This window comes from Lates calcarifer, linkage group LG19, assembly GCF_001640805.2.
Source record: "Lates calcarifer isolate ASB-BC8 linkage group LG19, TLL_Latcal_v3, whole genome shotgun sequence".
In the NCBI taxonomy this organism is placed as follows: Eukaryota; Metazoa; Chordata; class Actinopteri; family Centropomidae; genus Lates; species Lates calcarifer.
The window spans coordinates 2,558,651-2,585,541 of NC_066851.1; the positions used below are offsets into that span (position 1 = coordinate 2,558,651).

At 38.8% G+C, this 26,891-nt stretch overlaps 1 protein-coding gene across 2 annotated transcripts in view; it reads right to left on the reverse strand.

Annotated features, from left to right (window-relative positions):
• Positions 1 to 496: 496 nt before the first annotated feature.
• The window catches only part of rragd (ras-related GTP binding D), a 36,179-nt gene continuing 9,784 nt past the window's right edge, over positions 497 to 26,891 (reverse strand). For both annotated transcript variants that reach the window (XM_018697690.2, XM_051078267.1), the window contains exons 5-7: positions 21,618 to 21,760; positions 7,247 to 7,395; positions 497 to 1,925 (exon numbers count right to left, since the gene is read on the reverse strand). In XM_018697690.2, coding sequence (XP_018553206.1) covers positions 1,774 to 1,925; positions 7,247 to 7,395; positions 21,618 to 21,760 — 444 coding nt within the window. In that variant the 3' untranslated portion in view covers positions 497 to 1,773. The remainder of the gene's footprint in view (positions 1,926 to 7,246; positions 7,396 to 21,617; positions 21,761 to 26,891) is intronic.

Sequence of the window (26,891 nt, forward strand, 5' to 3'; positions counted from 1 at the left end):
CTCACATTAGGCTGTCCATACAGTGCATTCAGAAAGTATTCAGACACCTTAAGTTCCATCACATTTTGTTAAATTGCAGCCATATGCTAAAATCTTTTAAATTAATTTTTTTCCTCTTGAATCTCCACTCAGTACCTGATAATGACAAAACCAAAACAGAATGTTAGAAATTCTTACAAATTTATTCAAAAGGAAAACTGGAATATCACATAAGTATTCAGACCCTTGGTATGATGTGACAAGTTTTGCACTCGGATTTGGAGATTTTCTGCCATTCTTCTGCAGATCCTGCAGAATGGGGACTGTCTGTGGAAAGTCATTTTCAGGTCTCAAAGATGTTTGCTTGGGTTCAAGTCAGGGCTCTGGCCCACTCAAGGACATTCACAGAGTTCTCCCTAATCCACTCCTGTGTTGTCTTGGCTGTGTGCCTGGGGTCATTGTCATGTTGAAAGGTGAACCTTTGGCCCAGTCTGAAGGTCCTGAGAGTCTCTGCAGGTTCATTAAGGATACCTCCGTACTTTTCTCAATGAACCCTGACCAGTCCCCTGTCCCTGCTGCTGAAAAACACCTCCACAGCCTGATGCTGCGTCCATCATGCTTCACCAGTGAGACAGTACTGGGCAGGTAATGAGCAGTGCCTGGTTTTCTCCAGACATGACGCTTAGAACTGAGGCCAAACAGTTCAATCTCAGCTTTGGGGCCATTTTTGCAAACTTTCACTGATGAGAGGCTTCGCCTGGACAAAGTCCTGGTCCAACCTTACTCCATGTAAGAACTGTGGAGGACACTGTGCTCTTGGGAACCTTCAATGCAGCAGCAAGTTTTTTGTAGCTTTCCTCAGATCTGTATCCCAACACATTCCTGTCTCTGAGCTCTGCAGACAGTTCCTTCAACCTCATACCTTGTTTTTGCTCTGATATTCATTATCCACTTTCATTAACTTCCAGTTAATCTCCAATCAATTACATTTACCACAGGTGCATTACAAATAAGGTGTAGAAACACCTCAAAGATGATCCTGAGCTAAGTCTAAAGTGTTGTAGTAAAGGGTCTGAATACTTTATACTCAGTTTTTCCTCATTCACTTTCTGAATGCAGTAAGTATACATCTGGTATTTATTCAGTCTGCAAACAACAGTTCTGAGCGCTGCATCCTTGCTCCTGTATTAGTGGTTGGTTGTGTGAAGTTTGAATGTGTTCAGGTTTATTAAATGTAGTGCATAGGTGAATTAGGCTCTGCAGTGAGGGGTTTTTGCTCAAGCTTAATTAGATTTGTTCTGTACACCACCAGACTAAACATTGTTGAACTAAATGGTTAAAACCTTGACATGATTGTTTTTGGCATCTGTCACTCACCTGTCTCAGAATGTCACAGGACGCAGTGTAATCTTACAAGCAGCTGTTCAAATCCCACAAATCTACTGCTGTTTGTATGTGGTAAATGCTATCTATCTACAGTATGAGTTTCTGTGGTCAGTATAGGCATAAAACCCCCACCTGCTATGGAGGGTGGGGGACTAAGACTAATTAATCTTCCTGTACACCTCTTATGGAGCCTACTTGAAAACAATTTTTGTCCGGTAAATGTAGTCAGCCTGGGGAAAGACAGTTTGTCTTCTCTGCTGCTGACACATAGCTGCTTCTGAGGAGAGACAAACTAGAGGATGGTGGACTGAACAGACTGAATAGAACACCCAGTAAGATGAAAAACTTCTCTTGGATATTACCAGGGGTAGATCAGATACATCCTGGCTGATGTGATGTCACCAGTCCTCAGTGGGGGTTGTTAAGCACTCCATTGGTCACAGTCAGTTTGCTCCACCTCCTCTGACTGAGGAGTTTACGATTCTGTTGAACCTTTATTCGAACATCAAAAACCTCTTGGATGGCTTTCTTGAAGCAGTGGAAGTTGTAGTCAATCAATCCTATGAGGGACAGATTGAGAGAAGACATAATCAGAGACATCCTATATTCAAACCAATACAATAATTAACACAACAAGATCAGTTTAGTTTGGTTAGTATGACTCAGCCTGTGCAAGTGGTTGTATTCAACAGTAGTTATATGAAGCATTAAGCAACATCTAAGAAAAACATTTATTATAACATTGGTCATTTTGCATTCATCAGTAATCAGTGATATTCCAGTTTATCATGACATTCAACAATGTCATTTATCAAAACAACTGCTTAGTTATGGTGTTGTGATAATAATGACTAACTGCTGATACTGTAAGTCAGGTCTGACATCAGTGGTAGAAAATAATCATGACATTTTCAAATAGTAAAATATTTTGATAGGAGACTAAAAAAAACGTAGGTTAATCACAATCACCAATAATATATATAAATATAATAATGACAAAAACATATGGTGAATGCAAATCTCAGATAAATGTATATACTGACAGCTATAGAAGCTGTCAGATAAAGAGATGCTAAGGATTTCTGTTTTCAGGTTTTGCATTTAATCACCTTGGCATCTGTCAAAACACAATATACAGCAATGCAATGAAAAACCCAAGACAGAAAAACAAAAAAGTGAATTTAAAAGTTGTGTGACATTCAAAAAAAGTTGTAAACAGTCAAGAATGTAAAAAGCACAGGGTCTGTGCTTCTCCAACTTTGCAGACACTCTTTAGATGTGAGACTCAGCATGATGATCTCTATAGGAATGATTAATCTCAACAGCAACACCAGGCCAACAAAGTCAGACTATACAACTACAGAGAGAACAGGGATGGCGCAGAGTTAAACCACACAAACAGAAACATACTGAAAAAACATACAAACAGAAACATACTGAAAAAACACACAAACAGAACAGACAGTGGAGTCATAAAAGATGATATTATATAAACATTGCTGTATTTTGCATTAAATTATACTCAAAAATCAACAAGAGATTTAATTGTGATGTATACTATTGGCTGTATGTATAATTATCATTCAGAGAGAGCCCATACATAATACACCAAGTGATTAAGATGCTTCAGATAATCTCTTTATGTATTTAGCAGTATTTAACTAATTGGTGAATGCTGCAGGAACATTCACTGAACATTTCTCTTGTTGCAGCTCCACTCTTTAAATACACTGGGGGTTCTTATTCACAGTATGTTATAGTTATATATAGCTAATTTCCTGCAGTGTTAGCATTGGTGGTGATTTTAAAAGGTAATGGTTCTTGGGTTGTGTGGCTGCTGCCAAGGCAGAAGGTTTATACTAGAATCCCCAGTATATACAGGAAGTCACATAAACAGATTGTTATATTGTGTCACATATTATATTGTAACTGGCAATTCACAACATTCACTGCTCAGTGAACACACTGGTCCTCTTATGACTTCTAGTAAATCCCATCCAGAGTGACGTCTGTGTATCTTAAATTGGATCTGAGTTGAAAATGTTGCTGCTAACACGAATATACAGGTCTATTTGAAAACCAATACAGTGCCTGAAATAATAATAAGATGCTGAAACATTTCTGTAACTTTCTGAAACTGACAATCTAACATTCACACCCACTGGTGAGGTGAGACAGTAAACTGGGCTTGAACTTCTCTCTCAATTTCTCCTTTTTCATTTTCGGCATTTTTGGTTTGAATTGCTTAGAGCAACAGTAGGAATGTCTTCCTGGAGAGACTGTTTTTTAAATATCTTTATTTGTTAGGGGACCATGTACAATTATAAACATACTGCTTGCCATTTGATGCATTGAACCAGAGTTAGACTCAGGCTAATTTACATATGTAGTCCCCAGGCAGGTCACAATTAGACTTAGACAGACTTTATTGATCCCTTTGGGATGACTCCCTCAGGGAAATTAAGTTATTTAAAGTCAATTTAAGTCAATTAAACATACAACAAACGACATTAACATTCAACAAACAACCAAACGAGCAAAAAAATCACAAACAACATTGTATCACACACAGTAATACACACACACACACACACACACACACACACACACACACACACACAGGCAGACTGTCAGCACCATGAGAAAAAACCCAATGTAAAGAATAAGAGGAATAAAGGTAAGGACAAGCAAAATATTTGGCTTATGAAGTCAGTACTTAACAGTTTTTTTAGTTTCACTTAAAACCCACTAATAGAACCACAGCTCTTTATGTCATCTTGTAGCATTCCACTGTGTAATGGCTTTAACTGAGAAAGCTGATTGTCCAAAGGTTGTATAACAAAGAGGTACTGGGTCTTACAGAGCTAACAGGGCAGTAGCAAACAAATTTGTGTAGACAGGAAGGAGCCAATTCATTTAAAATTTTATACACCACACACAGATTTGAAGAGTCTAACATTCTCTTAGAAAGCTTAGAAAAATATGTTTCTTGAGGATCTTGTAGTGATGATGCAAAAATGTCTTTTTATCAAAAAGTTTCAAGCTTGTTTGCATAGTGATTCTAGAGCTCTAATAGTTGTCTTACTAGCCTGCCCCTAACAGGTAATACATTAAAAATATGGGAAACAAATCAAAGCATGCATAAATATCCATGGCTGTATCCATAGAAAGAGAGGATCTAATTTGTCTAAAATTGGTCTGGCTGACTGGAATTATGAACCATTATCCCTTTTGATGTGGATGGGCCTTTATTGATTGTTATCAAAGATATTCAAAGTGTTCAAGCAGGAGGAGATGTGACTCCATCAAGCTCAATCTCAGTGCAGCATTTGACATACTCAACATGACATTTTTTTTTTAAATGCCTAGAGGGAGTAGTTGGTCCTCAGGACCCAAAGTTGAAATGGTTTGCCTCCAACCTGAGAGACAGAACCTTTTCAGTTAGAACAGGGAACTGTTCTTTGTCACCTGCTCCCATTTAATTTGGCATCCCCCATGGTTCAGTTTTAGGCCCTCTTTTATTCTCACTATACATACTTCCCCTTGGCTCTGTCTTTCAGAAATGCAATATTCTATATCACTGTTATGCAGATGACACACAGTTTTATCAGTTACATCTGACTGCACTTGCTCAGTGAAGAACCCTTTTAACTGTCTAGATGACATCAAGCGCTGGATGTCAGGGAACTTTTTACAACTAAATAAAAACAAAACTGAAGTAATTATGTTTGGTCCTCCTAGCTTTGTCACTACCTGACTTGACAAATTCACACAGTGTGTCCTCTTGGATACTTAAAACAAGTTAGTTGGTCAGTGTTGTGAAGGACAACTTTTATCAGCTCAGAACCATAGACAAATTTAAAATCAACCAGGTTCAAAGGCAAACCAAACAGCTGTACCCAGGTGAAAACATAACTATGGGTCATAATAAGCTGCTGCAACAGATGACCTATGGGGTAATTTTTTTACAGCCTCCCCTGAGAAACAGTACTGACTTTGCACAAAAAGAATGGATAAAGATAACAAAAGAGACTGGTAATAAAAATAGAATAATACAGCAATAATAAAAGTCCACAGAAAGAGGTAGCTGCACAATTTAAACTTTGTATATATTGCACAACTTATTTGCTCATAAGTTCAAGTTGTGAGAGGTGTAGAGGGGCCATTGTTAGGTCGCAGGCCATATCTTTATGGTTTTGATGGTGGGTTTTCCCCTCTTATTAAGGGGTCACTAGGCTGGAGTTAAAAAGAGAGGCAAGTGGGTTAGGATCATACTGTCTATAATGTGACAGTGGTGAATCTCTGTAGCCTTTCCCAGTGTTGAAGTAAACGTGGTCCAGTGCATTACTGTCCCCTCTGGCAGCAGATTTTACATGTTGCTCTAAAGTTGTAGTCATGCTAGTAGCCAAGTGCTATACTACCATTAGCATTTGGGGGAATGTAAACGATAAATTATAACAATACAGAGTTTGTGCAGTTAGAAGAGGTGCTGACATTTAATGGCATGAATTCAAAATCAGATGAGCTGTGCTTTTCAGTGATGGCTGTATTTGCACACCAGTTACTGTCTGTATAAATACAGTCCACCTCTGCGGCTCTTACCAGAGTCTTCATTCCTGGAGCTGCTGTGAGTTGAGCGCCCTGTTAGCTCTATTGCTGCATCAGATTAGTGGATGTAGCCTAATTTCAGTGTGATAATTAGCATACAATAGTCTCTGATGTTTGCTTGTGCTGTGACTAAGTTAATCCATTTTGTTTGAAAACAACAAAAAATGCCTAGGAGTGGTGGTTTGTGAGGAGAACCTCCTTAGCCGTGCTAAAACACCAGCTCGGCAGCCTTGTGCCTTCCTCTTGGTTTTCGCTCTCTCTCCTCTGTTTTCAATGCCCTCCACTTGGTGGGATTAGCCACTGGGACTCTGGCTATTTCTGCTGAGATTCCATTAAGAGTGTTTGAGAACTCTCCTAATAGAGTGTTGGTGCAATAGTCTGATCTGTAGCAGTTGTTGCTGGCTGTATGAAGTTTCTGCCTCTCCATAATAAATAATAAAGACAAGGGAGTACGAAAACAAAAGCAAGAGACAACATCTCTGGGAGCAATGATCCATGCATAGACGCAGCAGTGAACCACCATCTTGTCCTGTCAGAATCATCAATGAACTGAACACAGAAACAATGGAGTCCCGTGTTTATTAGTCAATCAAGCATATATAATATAGCCACCATTTTTAATTCTATTTAAATATTTCAACTCAACTACTCAGTGCATTTGTTACTTCTGGACTGGACTATTGTAATTCATAATTATTAGACTGCCCCAACAAATCTCTAAAGACTCTCCAGTTGATTACTGATAGGAACTAGAAAAAGAGATCATATTTCTCCTGTGTTAACTAGTAGAATTTAAATTCCTCCTCCTCACCTACAAAAGTTCTTAATGGTCAGGCACCATTGTATCTTAAAGAGCTTATAGTCCCCTACAATCCCACTAGGACACCTGCGCTCCCAGAATGATGGTTAACTGGTGGTTCCTAGAGTTTCCATCAGTAGAATGGGAGGCAGAGCCTTCAGCTATCAGGCTCACCTACTGTGTAACTTTCTCCCAGTTTGTGTCCAGGGGGCAGAAACACCCCCTGCACTTCTAAGAGTAGGCTTAAAACTTTCCTCTTTGATAAAACTTATAGTTAGAGCTGGCTCAGGCTTGCCTGAAGCATCCTCTAGTTATGCTGCAAGTCTGAGCTGTGATGACAAGCCTCCTGCTGCTCCTGAGATCCTGCCCAAAGCTCAATTTCAAATGCTGAGCTTTGTGAGTTTCATGCATGGTGAATGATTGTTGAAATGCACAGCTAGTTTCTGCCATATGTGTGACTTTTCATGGACTGACCTTTCCTCTCAAAGCTCTCCTTGCGGAGGAAGCAAACCATGGCAAGGAACTTGGTAACCTCCTTCAGGTACATGACTGTGGTGTTGTTCAGATGAATGATTGCCATAGACTCCTTGTCGTAGGGTAAACCAGCTTCACTGTTTGCCAGACTGTGGAACAGGCAGAAAAAAAACACACACTCCAGTGAGTAAAAAAAGAGTGCATCATCTGACACACAAGCCTTCGATTGAGGCAGCATTTTCATTTCTTTCACTGTGCTATTACAGCTTCTTGTTTTGGACAATTTCAAAGGAACATGGTGGTTGCTCTTTGAAAAACAACAGACCTCTGATTTAGCACTCAAACACAGGGATTCCAAAATGTAGAGAGCAAGGTGGAAGGAGGGGACAGAGAGTGGAGCAGAGATAGGAGCAATTTAAAGGCAAATAGAGGAGTCTGACAATGTAAACAACAAGCAGAGCAGGAGGGTACAGAGAGGAAGTGAAAACTGGATGGAAAGGACAGTTTTTTTATGTTCTTGGTTTTCACTTGTATTCTGTTTTCAGAAAGAAAGCTGACAAAGAAAGGAAGGTTTTCCTGATTCCATCTGATGAATATTAATTATGTCTTCCTGGTTTCTATATTTGGGATTTGTCCTCTTTTTGAACCACAAGGTACTTTTAATTTATGTATGCATACATACACTAACTGCAGCATCAACTCCTGGTATCACAGTAGGTCCCAAAAGCCAATAAATAGTCAAGTTGATTAGTATAGCCTTCTTTGCAGGACTTCATAACTGCCAAAATGATTTCAACAATATGTGAAAACCTAACATCAGACTCTCAGCTCTATATTAAAAGAATTTCTAAAACTGGGTCAGTGCTTGGATAAGAACCTGATTTTAAAGAGAGAAGTTGTTTTCTGCTGTGAATAAAGCAAACAGGACAAAATCATCTGCACAATTTACAGTCTAATCCTGTATTCCCTTTGAGTCTATTTCCCCCCTTTACATGTAGCAACAATGGTTCAATCAGCAATCAGAATTCAAGAAATTACCAGAAGAACAAATTTCATTAAACCTCATTCATGTGGTGGGTACTACCATTCTATCTGCACACATGTCACACATTAGCACCAGCATCTCCATTTATCTATCTCCTTCTACTGGGAGAGAATTACATTCAATTCATGTGGCATTTTCTCCAAAGCAGCTTACAAGAGCATTCGAAGTCCATATGAACGAGAGAGAGATACTACCAAAGTGTGTGTGTCAAAGAACAAAGAACAGCTTGTACAGTATTACCAGTGCTTAACATTGTGTTGTGCATGTTTAGGCATTAACTAAAAATGTGTTTTTCAGTCTGTGGTGATTGATGTGCAGTGATGCTGCTGTCTTGACTTCAGTGAGGACTTTGTTATTGGAATGACTGTACGGCCATAACATATAAGAGCCTTAACTGAAATAAGGGACTGTGGGGTCCTTGCGATGGGGTGGTCAGTTGTCCACAGGTAGATGACTGCTATACCTGAATCCTAATTTTAAACACAACTTTTCAGGGGAAGGGGACTTATGTATTTTATCCACAGAGCTTGTGGCTCCTGCTTTGTCATCTCTATTGATTAAAATAATAATAATAATAATAAATACTCAAAGTTATTACATTGGCTCTGATTCTGAGACAAAATTTATTCATGCAGTTTGCCTGCAGCCTACAAGACTGTTTATAGCCAGCCATGCTGTTATGCTTCATTGTCCTGCTTGGTGCACACTGAATATGTTGATTCAAGTGACAGATTGAGGTTTGATTTTTGACCAGTGATTTCCATCATTGATGATAAGGGGGCCACCATGCACCAGAGATGAGGATTTGATCATGGCCTGGAGGCAGGAAGATGCAGTTCCTTTCAGTGCTCTGTAGACCAGCGCCAGAGTCTTAACCTGGATACATCTTAATATCATTACTATCAACAACATTAAAAAAATAAAGTATACTCAGGCACTTCTGTTCATTAAGTTGGATGAGCATGTGGTGAAACAAAGACACGAAGACAAAACAACAGGGATAAAGTACAATATTGGCTCAAAGCCAAAATGCTGCAAAATGTTACATGGCAAATGGCTTTAAGTTCACAGCAAAAAAAGAAGCAGAGCACAGGTACAGTTTCATCCCTGGGGAATGATGCCACATTTGAAGGCATGGTACCGCACACACACATATTCGCCTCCCACCATAACCAATTAAGCCATTAAACAAAGACGATAAACGTAGCTTGATAGTGCTATTAGTGACAAGAAAGAAACAATACAACCAAGGATCATGTGTCAGTATCAAATATTACACATAATGTAGGTGATTAACTGATCAGACAAAAGAATAAATCATCTCTATCACCATTAATAAATGAGCGGTGATACAGTTCTTTGATTAACAAATCAAGTCTTGTCGTGGTCACTACATGATAGGATGGTTCCGTAGCAGATATTGACTAAATTCTTATATGACATATCTCAGCTTTGGTATATGTCATAGAGATCTGAGATTTACACAAAATTACCTGAAAACATTTGCTCATTGAAGATAATTTGGGTTACAGAACAGAGAAAAAAGAAAGATGGACGTGGAACACTAACTCTGGTCTGTGGGTCTGTAAGGGTCCAGTCTCTGTTGCTTAACGTAGTTCTTTTGATGTTACTTTTCTTGAAATCTTGTTGTAAAGAATGAACTTATTTTCATTCTGGTAATTTCGTCTTCGTATTCCTACATTGGCCTTGTGTCCATTAGAGTTGGTCCTCTGGAATTTGCCATTTGACCTTTGAGCTGATGATACATCTCTGGTAAAGAAGTTAGAGAAGACTCCTGTTGTCTGTTTTTGGGGTCTGGTCATAATTTCAAGTGTCCTTACTTTAACCTAATGCAGTCTCTGGTTTTCAGCATACATCGGTCACATAGCCCCATAAACTCTAATAGCCTGTGACCGATGCCAGGCCAGGTGTCCGCCACAATGTAGTGATTTAAAAGTAATGAGTAGAATCGTAAATTGAGTTCTATCATGATTGGGGAGCCAGTGTAATTTGAACTGTAGTAATGAGTTTCCTGCACTGAATGATTGTGAGAAGCCTTGCTGCCATGTTTTGTAAATGTAACTTTTGCTCTATCATTAAGGAAAATATATAATGAGTTGCAATATCTAAGCAAGAAGAAATGAGGACATGAATAAGTTGTTCAACTATGTTTTTGGGGAGCAATGTTTTGATTTAAGCAATATTTCTTATTTGTAAATAGCCGAATTGAGCAAGACTCTTAGTGTGCTGGTTGAAGTTGAGGTACTGATCAAACAAAACTCCCAAGTTTCTAGCTGAGTGCTTGCTGTTGGTTGTTGGTGGTGGGGGGCAAAACTGTTAGAAATAAGATCGAGGCAAATAACTAGGACTTCAGTCTTATCTGTGTTCAGTTTCAGGAAGGTAGAAGCCTAGAAGTCATTTATGACAGCGATGCAGAGAATTTAAATTGTTACCATTTTCAGGGTTAAATGAGACATACAACTGGGACTCATCGTGATTCATGCATGGTCACTTCATGCATGGCCTGCCAAATCTATGGCAGCTAATCTCAGGAGATTCCAAGATTCATTTACCATTGAGGTAGTGGACAAGTGATGAGTATTCAAGGTAACAAGGTGTTTGTGAACCATTTTATTTGTAGTATTTAGATAAAAGATCAAATGTCTTGGCAGAATGCTTTGTTTTGCTTTAACACATTTTGGAAACTCGTGATATCAGTCTGGGGAAATAAAATACATTTTATGAAACATGTCTAAGCAGCTGGGAAGAACTACAACAGTTTCACAGGGAATAATTTTTTCGCTATCAGGCATCAATCCACACTTCACAAGGGAAAACAGACAGCACCGAGCTGAGCATCTATTAATTATGAATTGCTCATATCTGTACCTAAGGCACTGCTGGCACGAAACACATTACACAGTAGGAACATGATTTTAAAAAAGCAACTCTATGTGACAGATACCAGATTAAATGTAATTATCAAATTGAATAGAATGCTCACTCACTTAATCTCATGTTGTCATGGCCATTAGCCTAAACGTGATGACACGTGAGCTAAGATAGTCACAGTGGCCCACAGATCGGAGACAGCCAAAGAGGAGAAACATGCATAGCTAATGTCACTTTAGTGAAATGTGAATTCATCATTGTTGTCAAAGAGAAAAAGAAATAATTGCATTTCACTGACAAAAGAGTTGGCTCAGTTTGTTGGCGAAGGAATATTTTAGTCACATTTGAGCTTTCCAAATGTGAAGCATGCCAGGTTTCTCACACCACAGGAGCTCATTAATTAAATGAGGTGAAAAAAGACTCCATTTACTAAAGCCTCTAATTAAGGATAATATCCCAGCTGTTTTGTCATGATAATGACGGGAGCCTTCCGCACTACAATCTGCTGGTTTATGTGAGCAGGTCCAGCTGGCACCTACAGTGCTACCACACTTTTCAATGCTGAACAATTCTGTGTATAGGTGAGTGCACACATTACAGGAAATTACTTAAAGGTAGTATATGTAAGTAGTTTAGTTTAAAACACTCAAAAATCAACTAACATTATTAAATGAATGTGAAGAAAAACAGTTTTGACATTTTGTCAAAGATATCTGTGTATTGTGTTGCAGAGATATCTATTAAAGTTAACATGCTATCCCTGTCCTATCCCATCTTGCCAGTCTGCCCTAAGTCAATATGAGAGGATGAAGTAGTGGTGCTGCCCAGAGGGCACTGTAGGGCTTCAGCCAATACATCCATAGCTTCGGCCCACTCAAAATGGAGGATGAGACCAAATAGCTCTTTTTATGCCATAGATAAAGGAGGGCCACTGAACTCAGTCTCTCAGGGTCCTTTTCACACCTGGGTGGTCCTCCCAACTTCAGCTACCAGTAGTCACCACCTGGCCAAAGACCCATGATGTCACCAGGCCAATAAACCCAGCTCTCTGCTCCTCTCTCCTCTCTGTCTCTGATGCTCTCCTCAAGACAGAGCACTGCTTGCTCTCTTTCTCATCACCCTGCCTCAAGGATAGGCATAAAGCTCTCTGAGCTCCATCAGGCCTGCCTGAAACAGAGGCCTGCACTTGACTTAACCATGGCAGCAATGCAAGAGCCTGTCTAAGGATTTAAAAGCAAATAATTTAGTTCCAGCCGGTATGACACGAGGTCTGCCAGTGGAGTTTACCAGTGAAAAGGGAGCTACAAGAGTTAGCATCAGGTGGCTAATAGAGTGGTGCGGGAATGATCCTAAAGCACGGAAGTAAGTATTCTACAACATAAAATATGTCAGTAAATACCCCACTTGTGATTTTGTAAAACTTTTTTGAGTCTTTAAAAATGCAGTTGCTAACAAGTGGCTACAGAGGTTGTTGATGTCATGAAACTAGATATGAAAACTGATCTACTCACCAGTCCACCTTTACAGCCTTGTTGTGTTTCTACTCACACTCTTTCATTCTATCACTAACTTTCTAAGAAGAAAGGCTTTTGTGGAAGAGCTCAGAGCTAAATTAAGTTGGAAGGTGTAGTTGGTTTGTAGCCTAACATCAGCTTTTTATTTCTGGAGGTTGGATTTAGGCTTCAAACATCAGAACAGTGGTGTTCATCTGTGAAGATTATCTGATGAACCCGTACAGATCAGAAACTTTAGTTGGTCACTGAGCTCATTTTCTGTAGTCTATTCTGCAAGGTCAGATGATGCTCCCATCCTTTGTAATATTTCCTTTGTTTTAAGTCATAGCAGCTTAAGACAAAGTAGCCAGTTTGAATCAGCCATCTTGTCATTGTCTGTTTCCAACACACATAAACTCACACACACGCACACACCTGTACACAATGCCCTTAGATTAGGTTAGATATTGCGTGTTGACATTTCATTTTTCATTTCATTATTTGTCAAATAAAAAACTTTTGAATATTGAATATTTTGTTAGTCTGTTTAATGTTGTACAAAAATGAATATTGCCAACCTCTACACTGCAGAACTCCAAATCCTTCAACTACTGCTAGGCTAATTTTGGTTGTAGTTTTCAATTAATTACTAGTCAGGGTTCCAAATTGATGGTTTGTATACTTTATAAGACTGACTCATTGAAATGGATATGTGTTTATTTTTAGGATGGTGCTCCTTAGGTAGATTTAATGTAAATGAAATCCTATTATTTTATATAAAAATGTATTACTTAATATTTTTCATACTAATATTTCTTTTTTAAAATACATTAGCCAACAATTCTACCTTTCATCAGTAATGTTAAGGGTACTATCCCATTCAGACTATTTCAGGGCAGGTAGTTAATAAATGGAACAGTGAACAGAACAAAGCTCTTGGCAAGTGACCAGTATCACCACCACCTACACCCATTCCCAGCAGAGAAAAGAAGTTAACATTGCTGTTGCTTCCCACTGATGGAGAAAGCTCGTGAATAAAGGAATGAAGTTTAATGCTGAACATGAAATGTTTCTGCTGGACTGGTAATAACTAATAAATAAGTGAGTGATTTGTGTTTACAAAGAAACAGCAACAGCACACACACAGACATCTGGCATCTACCTCAATCCAGGGACAAAATGTGAAATTAGCAGGAGTCCTGTTGTGCCCTAAGCCACACATTCCCCAAAACAGCTGTGATGGGTTAAATATTCACTCACTTCAGGCGAAGCATGGCCTAGATCAGTTAAAACCCCCAGCTGTGATGCCTAGGGTAAATCAAACACACACTCAAGTTCTCTCTCTCTCTCTCTCTCTCTCTCTCACACACACACACACACACAAACACAAACATATATACCTCTATTATCTCAACAACAAATAAAGGTCAAACAAGGATCACCTGGCCCAGGGCAGGCGTCCTGACCATACGTCATTCAGAATTCCGTTTGGGTGCTTCTATGGCTTTATTAAAGTTGCCTGTGTGTTCCCCTTTAACATCATCAAGATTTTGAACCTATTCCACTCTAGACTTCTTTCTTCAAGTCTGCCCTAGATGTTGTTTTCTACTGGGTGAGCAGCTCATAGCACTTAAAAAAGCAAATAAAACAAAATAGAAGCAATTGAAATGAACATTTCAACAAATCTTCAGTGTGTAAGAATGCTACGAAAAAATAAAACACAAGCAAGAATTATGCTGTAATTATGGGATATTATTATTATTATTATTGTATGGGAGTTACCATAATTACCAGCTTCTGACTTGGTCATGTTAACAACCAAGTCATAATTCTAACTGTGATGGCTCTCTCACAACAAAATAACCTAAGTTTAATGTTGAATTCACAGTATTTTTAACTCTGACAAGAAAAACTCTGTAACTGTGTAAAGCAGTCCAATAATGTTAACATCTGCAAGTCACAAAGATGAGAATTTTTTCTATCTCTATGTAAAATCAACGTAGAGTAAATGGTCATGCATTGCACAGACTGGGAAAAATCCATTTGGATGGATGTCGGATGAACAGGACAACTTAAGTAGTGTGTCCAAACTGCAGTTTAATGATTTTTGATTTTTTACTGTGGGGATGCTGCAGTAGTATAGGGCACCAGAGCTGTTTAATAACGGGCATGATAGTTGTTTCTGTACTCTTATCAAGAAGTCAAGCACATCAGCATTCACTGGTACAGTTTTCAGCCAAGTGTGAGGAAGCCAGGTTGAGAAATCAGCCAATGTAATGAGGCCATTGTACCCTGTTTAAGATACGGTACAGTACAAGTGCACCCTTTTTGATATCTATGGTTTTAGAACATAATAAAACATCATCTGGTCCTCGCCATGTTCTAAAATTACATCTATGTAACCTCAGGTGTAACACAACACACAACAGGTTCCACCATGTCAATGTTTATTTAATAAAAATTAAACCAAATGGTGAAGCCATGTATGGAAAAACTAGGTACACCTCATGATTCAGCAACAAGCTGAAGTAATGGTTTTCTGTCTGACTTTATCAGCCTCTCACATTGTTGTGGAGGAATTTTGGCCCACTCTTCATTACAACATTGCTTCAGTTCATTTGAGGTTTGCACAGCTCTCTCAAGGTCCCGCCACAGCATTTCAGTCGGGTTGAGGTCTGAACTTTGACTGGGCCATTGCAATACCGTGATTCTTTTCTTTTTGAGGCATTCTGTTGTAGATTTCAGCCCAGCTTTAGCCACGCTGAAAGGTGCAAGGTGCCCAGCTCCTGTGGCTGCAAAACAAGCCCTAATTATCAGGCGTCCACCACCCTGCTTGACAGTTGGTATGAGGTGTTTGTGCTGATATGCTGTGTTTGGTTTTCACCAAACGTGGCGCGGTGCATTATGGCCATACATCTCCACTTTGGTCTCGTCTGTCTAAAGGACATTGTTCCAGAAGTCTTGAGGTTTGTTTAGATGCAACTTTGCAAACCTAAGCCATGCTGTCATGTTCTTTTTAGAGAGAAGAACCCCTTCCAAACAAGCCACTGTGTGTCACTCTGTTTTTTCCTAATTGTATGGTCATGAATTTTAAACATTTAGCATGCTGACTGAGGCCTGTACAGTCTTGTGTTGTTGTTCATCTGAGGTTGTGTTTATCTAATTTTAAAACCTGCTAAGGAACAGATGATTTTTATTATGTCCTGATATGTAAAACCATAGAATTCAAAGAGGGTGTACTTTTTTTCTTCACAGGACTGTAAAAGATTCTAAGATTCTTGCTGACACAAGAGGGTGAGATGGATAGGGAGACTGACAGATGGATTGGTGATATAGGTGTTGAACTGGCCTGCCAAAAAAATAGTTTTAGCACACCTGTAGAGCAACAAGTAAAAGCAATAGCTGAAAACAAAAAATTGACTTCAACACACTTTCAACCTTTATTTATCAAACAGCTATGTTTCGGTTTAACGCCCTTCATCAGGCATTTCTCTATGAAATGTTGTTTAATGCAGTTGATCACGCAATGATGTTTGCATGACGAACTACAATATGTTTTGACTATATGCACAGTAAATTATTTAAAATATTTTCTTAATTTACTTGTGCGCTGTCCATTTGCTTATCTATTCATAAGCTTTACTGTATTGAGTTTTCTCAGCCATGTAGTCTTCATATATATTGTGATTTACATGTCCTGGAGTTGAAAAGTAAAACTCTAAAAAGCATTTTTTTTCTTTCTCCATTTGATCAGTGTGGAGATAGACATGTCTCTCAGACAATCTAATTATTGTCAGCCAATATGAGGACTGTGCTCCTACGTTGTTCCCTTAATGCTGCCTTTGATGTTGGAAACAGCTGAAATAATGACAGGTACGAGTCAAAGTGAGATGTGAGCCTAATCACTCAGTGCTGCTTTCAGCTACAGACAAGGCTCGTTCGGGGAGATAACTTTGGGAAGCTAGTGACAGTGTTACTGGGAGGTGGCCAGGTTTAAGCTGGGGAGGGAATTAGTTAATAAAAGCTATTTTCTGAAGTTCTACACTTGTCACAACAGTGAAGTATAAAACTAGAGCTCTCCGAAGACACAAAGTGAAGAGTATAGCATGTGGAGTAGTTGTCCAGATGCCTTTCTCTCTCAAATACTTATTTTTCTTGAATGATATATCTAATATATGTATGTTAGCACCAGGTGACATATTCTCAAGGCATTCCATGACAGGATTTCATGGTTACATGTGTTTTTCCACATAGGCCATATCAGTCAGCTGGGCTGACAGAAATACAACAATGAGACTAAGAGCCTAATGACAAATTAGGATGTAAGGGAATTTTATTTGCAGGCCTAAAGTCAAACTAAAATTTGAATTCTCTTTACTTTTTGTGAGGGAATATATATTATAATGATACATCTACAGTAGACACATATAGATGATACAACATCCACATACATATAGATGCAGTGTCATTACATTACTTTTTTCATTTTAAATAAACAATTGTTGGATATATCTGTAAACACGATGTCTGAGCCTCAAGCCCCTGAATGGGTGTTCCCAATGACAATGACTGACAAATGAAATCTGCTGTTGCTAGGAAACACACTATCAACTTTTTTCCTTTAAAAAAAAGTTTTTCTCTTAAAATAGCATCTTCAGCAATCTTCATTGGAGTTCACTTACATTACTATAATAATGCTATAATTCCACCGCCACAATAAAATTAGTACATATAGTATACTACATAGTCTTACATAGTCTTAGTCTTTTCTTCTCCCTGCCACTCTTCTTCTTTTACCAGTTTCCTCTCTATCCTTGGTGAGAAAAAACCCTTCAGACACATCACCTTATGTCCCCTTAACTGAATCACAAATGAATCCAAGGGAAAAGGTCCTAACCACAGAGACCAAGGTTACATCTTAGACGGCTGTGCTACCAGCTTGGCCAGGTATTGTGAAGCATGTATAGCCTGAATGTTATGTGTAAAATATTTAACTAATGCCAACATTGGTCCATTCTCTAGAAAATCAGCATAGTTGTCAAACTCCCACGGAATCCCAGCACTTTCAGTGACCCCTTTAAACATAAAATGACCCACCACTGTCACCTCACTGTGCCAAATCGTCCCACACAATATCAAGAGCAAAATCAATGCTGACAGCAAGTTTCTCATTTTTACACTTCATTAGCTGTAGTCGACTAATGCTCAATTTCATGAGCCAAACTACAAAATAAAACCGTTATCTGATGAATGTGCATTGCAAACTGGTTTCTGTATCCATTCATCCATCCATCATTATCCTGCTAAATGTTAGCTCAGCAACCAAAGTGAGAGCTGACAATGGATCATGTAGATCATATATGATTTCTACAGTTTTAATCAGACATGACTTCACAGCAGTTTGGCATACTCATGATGAGTAGGAAACAACATAGAAATCATTATCAAATATGATGGATGACTCTTTTTAATATAATGATTATTTAAATATATTTAAATATGTGAGTTCATTTATTTCCCAGTGTAGACATAGCTATGTAAGCCAAGTTTCTAGTATAGATGAACTTTGAAGTTTATCAGTAAAATACTGATAAAATATTTGTCAGTGGCACAATTTAAGTCCAACTGAAAAGCACACTTTTTCATCTTTATTTGTCATCAAATATTATTTCTAAATTTGTTAAGAGCTTTGTGTTGTTAAAAAGAAGGGAAAAAGTATTTTTTGGGAAATATCAGAAATGCTCCTTTTCATCTCAGTTGGCTGGACAGGCATACCTGCGTCCAACTGTGTTTGACTGACAGTAGCTGGGAGGCTGCAGGAGTGTTGGTGCTCCACTGCAGGGACCGAAGCAAACAAAGCAGACAGACTTGTGCTGTAGCTACGTGTCATAGGCAGACATTTTTTTTTTTCTTTTTAAAAGTAAGGAGCACAGCAGCATCCAAACGACATTCACAGACATTTACGTGCTGTTTAATGTGCTGCAGCTATCTGGCACACCTCAGTGCATTTCTCCCTGGTAAATATTTGTGAACAAGCTGCGGTGCAGGACAAGACGTGTGCTCATGTTTGTGAGTTAGATAAGAAGCAAACTTTAGCAGGAAGGCTAAACTGGGTTGTTGTTCACAGTCTGTGGCTCTTGTGTTGCGTGGCAATTGCTGTCTGCCTCAGTGGGAAGGTCTACTCTGCCTATGATATGATGCTGACATTACTGCATTATGCAAGATTGGCTGGACCCAAATAAAGTCTCAGTCTACCTAGAATACAAAACTAGGAGGCACTATCGTGACAAAAAATATAAAATACAGATGTCTCCTTTTTGGTTTCAAATTATTTTTTCTGGCACAGGACAAGTAATTTACAGAGCAGACAAAACATTTCAGTAGGAATTTTATCCCTGATGAAAAAAGGGGTGTACTTTCTTTGACCACCTGACCAACATTATTTATATGTTTGATATAAAGTGCCTGATATAACGTCTCATTTGATTTTCAGTGTTTAATCATTTTATTTCACTCAACGTGTGAACAGTTTCAGACATATTTTCCCTTTGATATTGATTCAGAGATTAATATTGAGAAGCTGCCCCTTGATTCCTTCACGATACAGGAGCAGCACACTAATTCCCTTTCCAGGTTCTAACTGAACTCTGGCCTTAAGAATCCACAGATCTGGATTAGGACCTAATTACACTCCCAGCTGGAGTGATAATTGAAGTGAGAATATAAAGCAGGTTGGAGAGGATCTGATCTATATTCTGCTGGGGGAATCACACTCTGGAATCAAGGTACAGAGTGTGTGTTTTGGGCTTTACTTCACATTCAGCTCTGTGCTGCAATTATATCCAGTATGCCAATTTACTGTTTGTGAGGCATGAAACTACCCAGCATTCTTCACCTTGACAAGGGCAGTGATTTCAGTTACTCCAATAACTACTGCCTCATCTCAAGGCTCTGACGCTTCTCTTAGACTTTGAGCAATTCTATACTCATGGACACTGTTTAAGAACATTGGCATTACCTCCACTGTATGTAAGGGTTGTCATCAGGAACAATACGTAAAGCAACTTTTTATGTGTTACATGTGTTATCTATAATTGGAAAACTGAGTAGATTTGGTATTGATTGATAAGGTATAAAGGTGTTTTCAGACAGTGAGTGGTTGCTGCTGCCTCGATTGTTTTCATTAACACAGCACAGAGGTCAGCTGCAGCCAGTGAGGAGGTGGAGGGTCCAACTTTTTCAATGTACTGCCCCAGCTGGTCATTTTACTTTATCAGAGTCATCAGCAGAGAATAGACAGATCAATGTAAAGAAATGATATAGCAGCAATAGCAGCATTAACGTTTGATTATCCAGTCTGGGATAATAAACAGCATTAGTGATACTTGTTATCAAAATTTGCTGTATTAAATGTGTCACACTGCAAACCATCTTCTCTATTTCAAACGACAACTTGCTCCACTTAGCTGTATGATGATATTGTAATGTGGTTAGTGGATGGTAGCAGCCTGTGGTGTACCGGTTGGTAGGACTAGAGGTAGCCAAGAGCCATGGAGATGACGTTGTGGCCTGCTGACACTGACTCACAACATCAATCATTTGCTATCTGAAAGCACCTCAACAACATCTACTCACCTCAGTCCTTTCTGATATAATATATCCATTTCTGCAGATGTGTTAATACAACTATGAGCATTGATTACACTGTTTTTTTATTGTCTAATATTGTATTATTTATACATTCATGTATTAACCCATTAATATAATATATATTAATATAAATGTGTGACTTACGAACATTTCTTTTTTTAGCTTTATGTTCATTCCCCCAAGGCTATAATCTATTAGACACACATCTTACCAAAGGTGGTCATTTATACAGTTTCAGATAAAGTGATGAATTACAAGCTACCATATGAGCTGACAATATTCTCCAGCCTTTTATCCCTATATAATCCTTTTATTACTTCTTTCCTCTATAAATTGTACATTCAAAATCCCTCCCTATGTTTATGAGTTTCTTTTTATGAGTTTGTCATTTTCTGATTCTTATAATTTGTCAATCAAAACATTACTTTGTTACTGCACCTTGTAAAGTTGTTAAAGCACATCACTCCCAAGGCTTTAAGCCACTCATAACCAGCTTCTAAAGCAAGTGGCTGTTAATGTGAGGGGAGGTCAGCAAACCAGACAAATGTCAAAGTCTCTAAAGCTGAAAAACATTCCTCAAACACTTCATTCAATGAAAGTTATTCATTTGAGAACTGTCTGCCTGAAACCTCTCTAACCCACTAATTCTGATGTGACATGTGTCTGTGTTGATAAATTGGGAATGAACTTAACACAGGTCTATTTAGCAGGAATACTGACATGTCACATGCCCTGGCTTAAGACTAACAACTGACTGGAGAGCTGCAGATTCAGTTGATTAACAATGCAAAACTGTCAATAGAAACCCTGATAGATACTGATTGTAAGCATGTTAAAAATGTTGCCATGCTAGCATCACACCAGATAACTACAGCTTAGAAAACAGGCTGAGAAAACATGTTTGTAAATTAGAATTTGAAGGGCAGCTCTTTTTCCTACGGCTGGAGGTTAAAATGACTTTCTGAAACACATCATGTGTCCAGTGTAGGCTTAATACATGACCAATAGTTTGCATAGCAGTGTCTTGCTGTTTTTGATAACATGTTGAAGCCTCAAATATAGTATGTCTTGTTTCTAAAAGTATTTCTTCATCTTCAACATTATCTGTCAAGGAAGATTAACTTGTCCATTATAAATCAATTCTTGAGTGACATTTAGGAAGTCAACACCATTTCTTATAAAGTTGCATACATTTTTCAAAAATATTTTGTGACTTCAGAAGTTGGTTTAATTCTTTTGATAGCTGGAAACAGACATGGCTAGTGTTATGATTTTTGATCTATTGGCTTACCCATAGATGCAGGAGATGTCAATGACCACGTCAATCATGTCACAACACAGCTCATATGTCTGCATGTCCACTGGACTGCTGTCTGTGGCGATATAAATCTTACTGACCACATCAAACAGGAAGGCCTTCTCAATACCTGAGTTCTGAAAACAGACACAAAGAAGAGAGGAACTAAGTGCAAGTCTTGAAATTTACCATGCCAACTTTGGGTGATCATTAAATGTTTGGCTACATGCAAGGAGTGTACTATCCTTCCACACAAACCATGTCCTTTGACAGTCTGATAAATCCCTTTCTTTCATTCAATTTACATGACAGATGGTCTTGATTATATGCGTCGACTAGTCAGGAAAGGATCTGAAGTTACATTAATGGATTTCACTCATCTGTCCATTTTCTGCTCCTTATCTAGAGTGGGGTGACAGTGGCAGCAGGTTAAACAAGGGCGTCAAAGTGTCCTTCTATTCAGCAAAATTTCTGAGCTCCCATCATATAGTCTCTCAGTTGTGTTCTGACTCTACCAAGGTGTTTTTCTACCAGTTAGACATGCCCAGAAAATGTCCTGAGGAAAGGTGCCCAGGAGGCATCCTGATAAGATGCTTGAACCTTTTATAAGTCTGCAAAACACATGTAGACTGGATTATCTTGCAAGGGTAAAGAGTTTCTCCACTGTTCCACACCCAAGTCGAAATCTACATTGTTTCTCCTGAATCTGAGGTCAGACAAATAGTCTGAGCCTACTTTCCTGCCCCCTGGCATAAGGCTGAGAAGTATTATATTAATAATTGGAGCACATCAGCCATGGCAGCCCAGCAATGTCCCAAGCCTCTACTGAGTAGCTCCTTGACTACCTCAGAGACTTCTGCCAGAGATATGAGTGAAGCTTCTGCTGAGTTTTCAAACTGTGCCTCCTCCTCAGAGGACACATTTCCTTTTCACAGTCTTATGACCTTTGTCAGAGGGAACAGTGTTCCTCCCCTGCTGAACATAGTCTTGGCCAAGCCCTCCTTTCCCTTCCTCAATCATCTGATGGTTTACCAGAGCTTCCTTGAGGCCAAAGGAAAGTCTCCATAGTTTCCCCACACCCATGTTTCTGTGTCTGCGACAACTCGAGCCGCAATCTCTCTGGCTTGCCAGTATCCATTTGCTGTTTCGGGAGAATCCCAGCCCAACCATGCCCAAAAGGCCTTCCTCTTCAGCTTCACAGCCTCCCTCACTGTTGAGTCCACCATCAGGTTCTCTGATCGTAACTCCAAGCCACCTCCACAGTGGAGTCTTTGAACATGGCCCACTTGGATTCTGCCCCTAGTCTAAGGCCCTTGCTGACAGGGGCTTCAGCCAGGCATTCCCAGCTCACCTTCACTACATGTTTGCCTGGTCTGTCCTGCAGTCTCTCTCACTATCTGATCCAACTCATCAGTTGACCACTCTGCTCCTCTCTTCACAAACTGAAACAGGATGAGTAAGAATTTAGGTTATGTATCCATCCCAGTTAGTTAATCCTGAAACCCTTCAAAGACTTGCTGTGGGGACTACGAATGGCTCAGTTAGTAGGTCTGGACCTTTTGGCCCTTTTTTAATGAAAATGTTTTGCAGGAACCAAAGAACACTGGGGTTTCGACTGGAATGTAGCTACAGCTTCAGTTTCAGCAGCCAGTTACTCCGGATGTTTTTAGTTAAATCCTGGTGTAGTTATAGTTAATGACAAAACATATTCATCAATGATATAATTGCTGAAAATAGAAGTGAAATTCAGAGTGTGAAAAAGAACATCATTCAAATCCTTCTTTAACTGGGTAGGAGCAACTGTATGCACTTTGGATGTAGGAGATCAGACAACATATGGTGACATGAGAGAATATGTCAGTAATGTTTGGGAAAAAATAGGTTCACATTTGGACCCACTTCAAATATAATGCTGCTAAGAGATTGAGAAGTATTTTTTGGGAAAGAAAGCCTGTGGCTACAAAATCACTAGGAAGAATACCACAAAACATGAAGGGACACCTCAACGTGCACAACACAGAAATTCAGATGAACTAATTTTGAGATTTTAAATAATGGTACTTGATTTTGTGCAACATTATTAGCATCTTAAAACAACAGAACATTGCTACAATGCTTGCAGATGGGGATTTAGCCTCACTGAAAACCCAGTACCAGAGTACTTTTCACTGAAAACAGCTGACTGCTGCTGCTGGAAACCAGGTTGAAGAGAGCAGTTAGTGACCTAAAACAGTAAAATTGTGGGCTTGTAGCACCAAAACACTACGGTTAAGGAGGTGAAAGAGTTCTGTAGCGCTAAGGGGACTGGTCACTGTAAACAAGTTCTTTTAATTTTTTAATTTCTTTTAATTACACATTTAATCCATTGCTCATACAAAATGTTACTGGTGCAGGTTGGGTGCAGGCTAATTTAATATTTTAATATTTTATTATCATTGGTCAAAGTATGTCTATCTATGGATCATTTGAAAAGAGACTTTACATTTAACCCTTAAATTCTGTTACAAGCTGCTTTCACACATGCGCTGTAACGTTTACAGACATTACTGGGAGAAACTGCATGTGGGAATACATATGTCAAAATCAGTCAGACCTGACATTAAACAGACTCTGCCAGCTCACTAATAGAAAGTCTGTGTAATGTCTGACTGGGCTGATGTGTTAATAGAGCAGGTAGTTGTCTGGTGTATTCACAGTGAGGAAGTGAGTATGTGGATGACATTCTAGCCTCTGTTCTGCAGTCTCCCACATGTTTTACCTACCTATGTTTTATATTGTTTTTTTTACATTTTTTCTATGGACCTGACCTTAAATTAAAAAATGACCCTTTTATACAACCACCAGCTGGCCTTCTTCCTTTTTTCTAAAATATTGGTGAATAGGCCTTAGAAGTAGAAGTATCAGTTGATGAGTAGGCCTGTGAAGCCTGAGGATGCATTGGAGGGGAGAGTGATAAGTGTGCAGCCAGGCTCATTGTGGGGGCCAGGTGTGCTTAGAGGTGTCAAGTTTGCAACACATAAACATTACTGTAGTTTTGTATTGTTGTGAAGCCTTCATTTACTATAAAACCAGGCTCTCAGGGGTTTTCCTTTAGTCTGCACAGGGGGGGCCTTGTTTACTGAGTGTTACTATTTCTGTGACTACTCAATAAACTATCTTTCATCAGATTTTGCTCATCTCCAGTGGCTTCTTTGAGTATTTTTCTCTGACTCTATGAAACTTTGAAGAACAAAGAAACAAAGGGTTGTGGCTCAAACCTGAGGACCTGAGACTCCACAGCACCACCCCTCACTGCTGTAGGTTTTGAGGAAGAAATTACACTAAGCTTTGTGAGGAAAATACAGCTAAATTTTAAAGTTGTCTCTTGTTTTTTTCAAGAGATATTAATCATATTGTTTATCCCTAATATTACAATGTGCTTTTTGAGTAGTTTCTAAGTGTAAAATTGCTTTGTTGAGGTAATGTCATTCTAATTCATTTCAGGTGGATGGATCAGGCAGTAAATCGTAAATACCAGCCTCTCTCAAGGGACAGTCTGCTCTGCTGTTTAATTCCTACAGAGAACAACATGTACAAACTAAAAATAATATCTGAGATGAAAAAATGCCAGCAAGGTAACTTGTGATAATTAAACACACATTTACCATGACAATTAATCATGTATTATATTGTATATATTGTATAAGGGACCCTCAATAGTAATCCTCAAAACAAACAGTGCCTCCACAGTAGTTCACGGTATAGTAGATATAGTAAATAAATCTTACATTTATAGCCAGTTCAGGATACACTGTAATAATTCTGTGATCCCTTGACTCTTCATCTTCCATCATCAGGTCAAACTTTCAGTATGTCCAATATGTTGGTGTACGACCAAATACCCGTTAAACATATGACATTAGTGTGTGAAAACCTTTAATATAATAAACAGGGATATGCCACATTAATGACCTGTGAGGACCTGTTCTGTGGGGATGTGCATGAAGACAGACATTTATCCTTTGTTGTCAGAGCTGATCTTTTCATATCTCTATGTGCAGGCCTCCTCTACCCACAGTGAGCAGCTGCTGGAGATAAAATCACATCACAGAGATCACACAAGCTCCCACAGAAAGCTGACACACTGATCTCTCTCACGAATTGTTGATTACATTTTTTTTTTTTTTTTTTGGAATGATCTTGACATTGATTTTGTTGTTGATTTTGTGTTACTGTATTATTTCTTTTTCATTTTTACATTGTTGCATTTCCCCAACAAGTAAGAGTAAAATATTTCCTATCAAAGTGAGATGCAGCTGAATCACATTGGCTCAGGTCTTGAATTACATTACAGAGGATGGATTTTGAGTGGTAGAGTTGTACATTGAAATTTCGGCACTTTTTGTACTGAATACAAACTACAAATACAAAATACTATGCCTGCAACACTAATAGTAAATAATCGACAGTAGAATGCACGGGGTAGCTTTTGGGCAGTTAGTCGAGAAGAAGAATGTATTTTCAACCTTTTACCTCACTTCCAGAGTCAGTGTAATCCATCTGTCAATGCTAAATGGCTGATCTCCATGTATGTAAAACATCTTATGGCTTCACTTATTGCCCTCCACCAAGACAGATGAAGAGTCTATGTAGTTTGAAAGTACCACTAGATTCTGATGTTAGCATTATTTGCCATGGGTTGATTTGTGCATAAAACCTAACCATCAATAGTCTATTATTCAGTAGCATTCTGCCCTCTTTACTTCCAACTGAAATCACATCACAAATAATCCCATTTTGTAATTCACTGTTGATATTCTATCACTAAAATGAAGAAAAAATGTTTTAAGAGCTACATTAGAAGGGCTAGTGTATGCGTCTAATAAGGTGAGACCTGAGAGGGGCACCGAGATGTAATGTAAACATCCTGCGCTGGTAACCATAGCTTACAAGCCAAGGACAAAGAATGTTTGAATCTATATCTGCAGCCAAATTCTGAAGCTGTTCAGTGTACCACAGCTGACCAGCTAATTAATTATCTAACCTGCAAAGTGACAGTAGCAGTGCTCTTTTTACATTTGTTTGGTAGCTCATTCAGAAAGCCAAGGAGCAACTCAAGACTTTTGCCCATGATTGTAGATAAAGTTTTTAAGTTTTGTTGCAGCTGTATCATGTTGTTAGTCAGTGTGTGGACTGGGCAATATGGTTGAAATCATCATCACAACATTAATAATGTAAGAATAGCATAAGATTATATCATCACTACATGATTTTGTTAAAATGGGATGA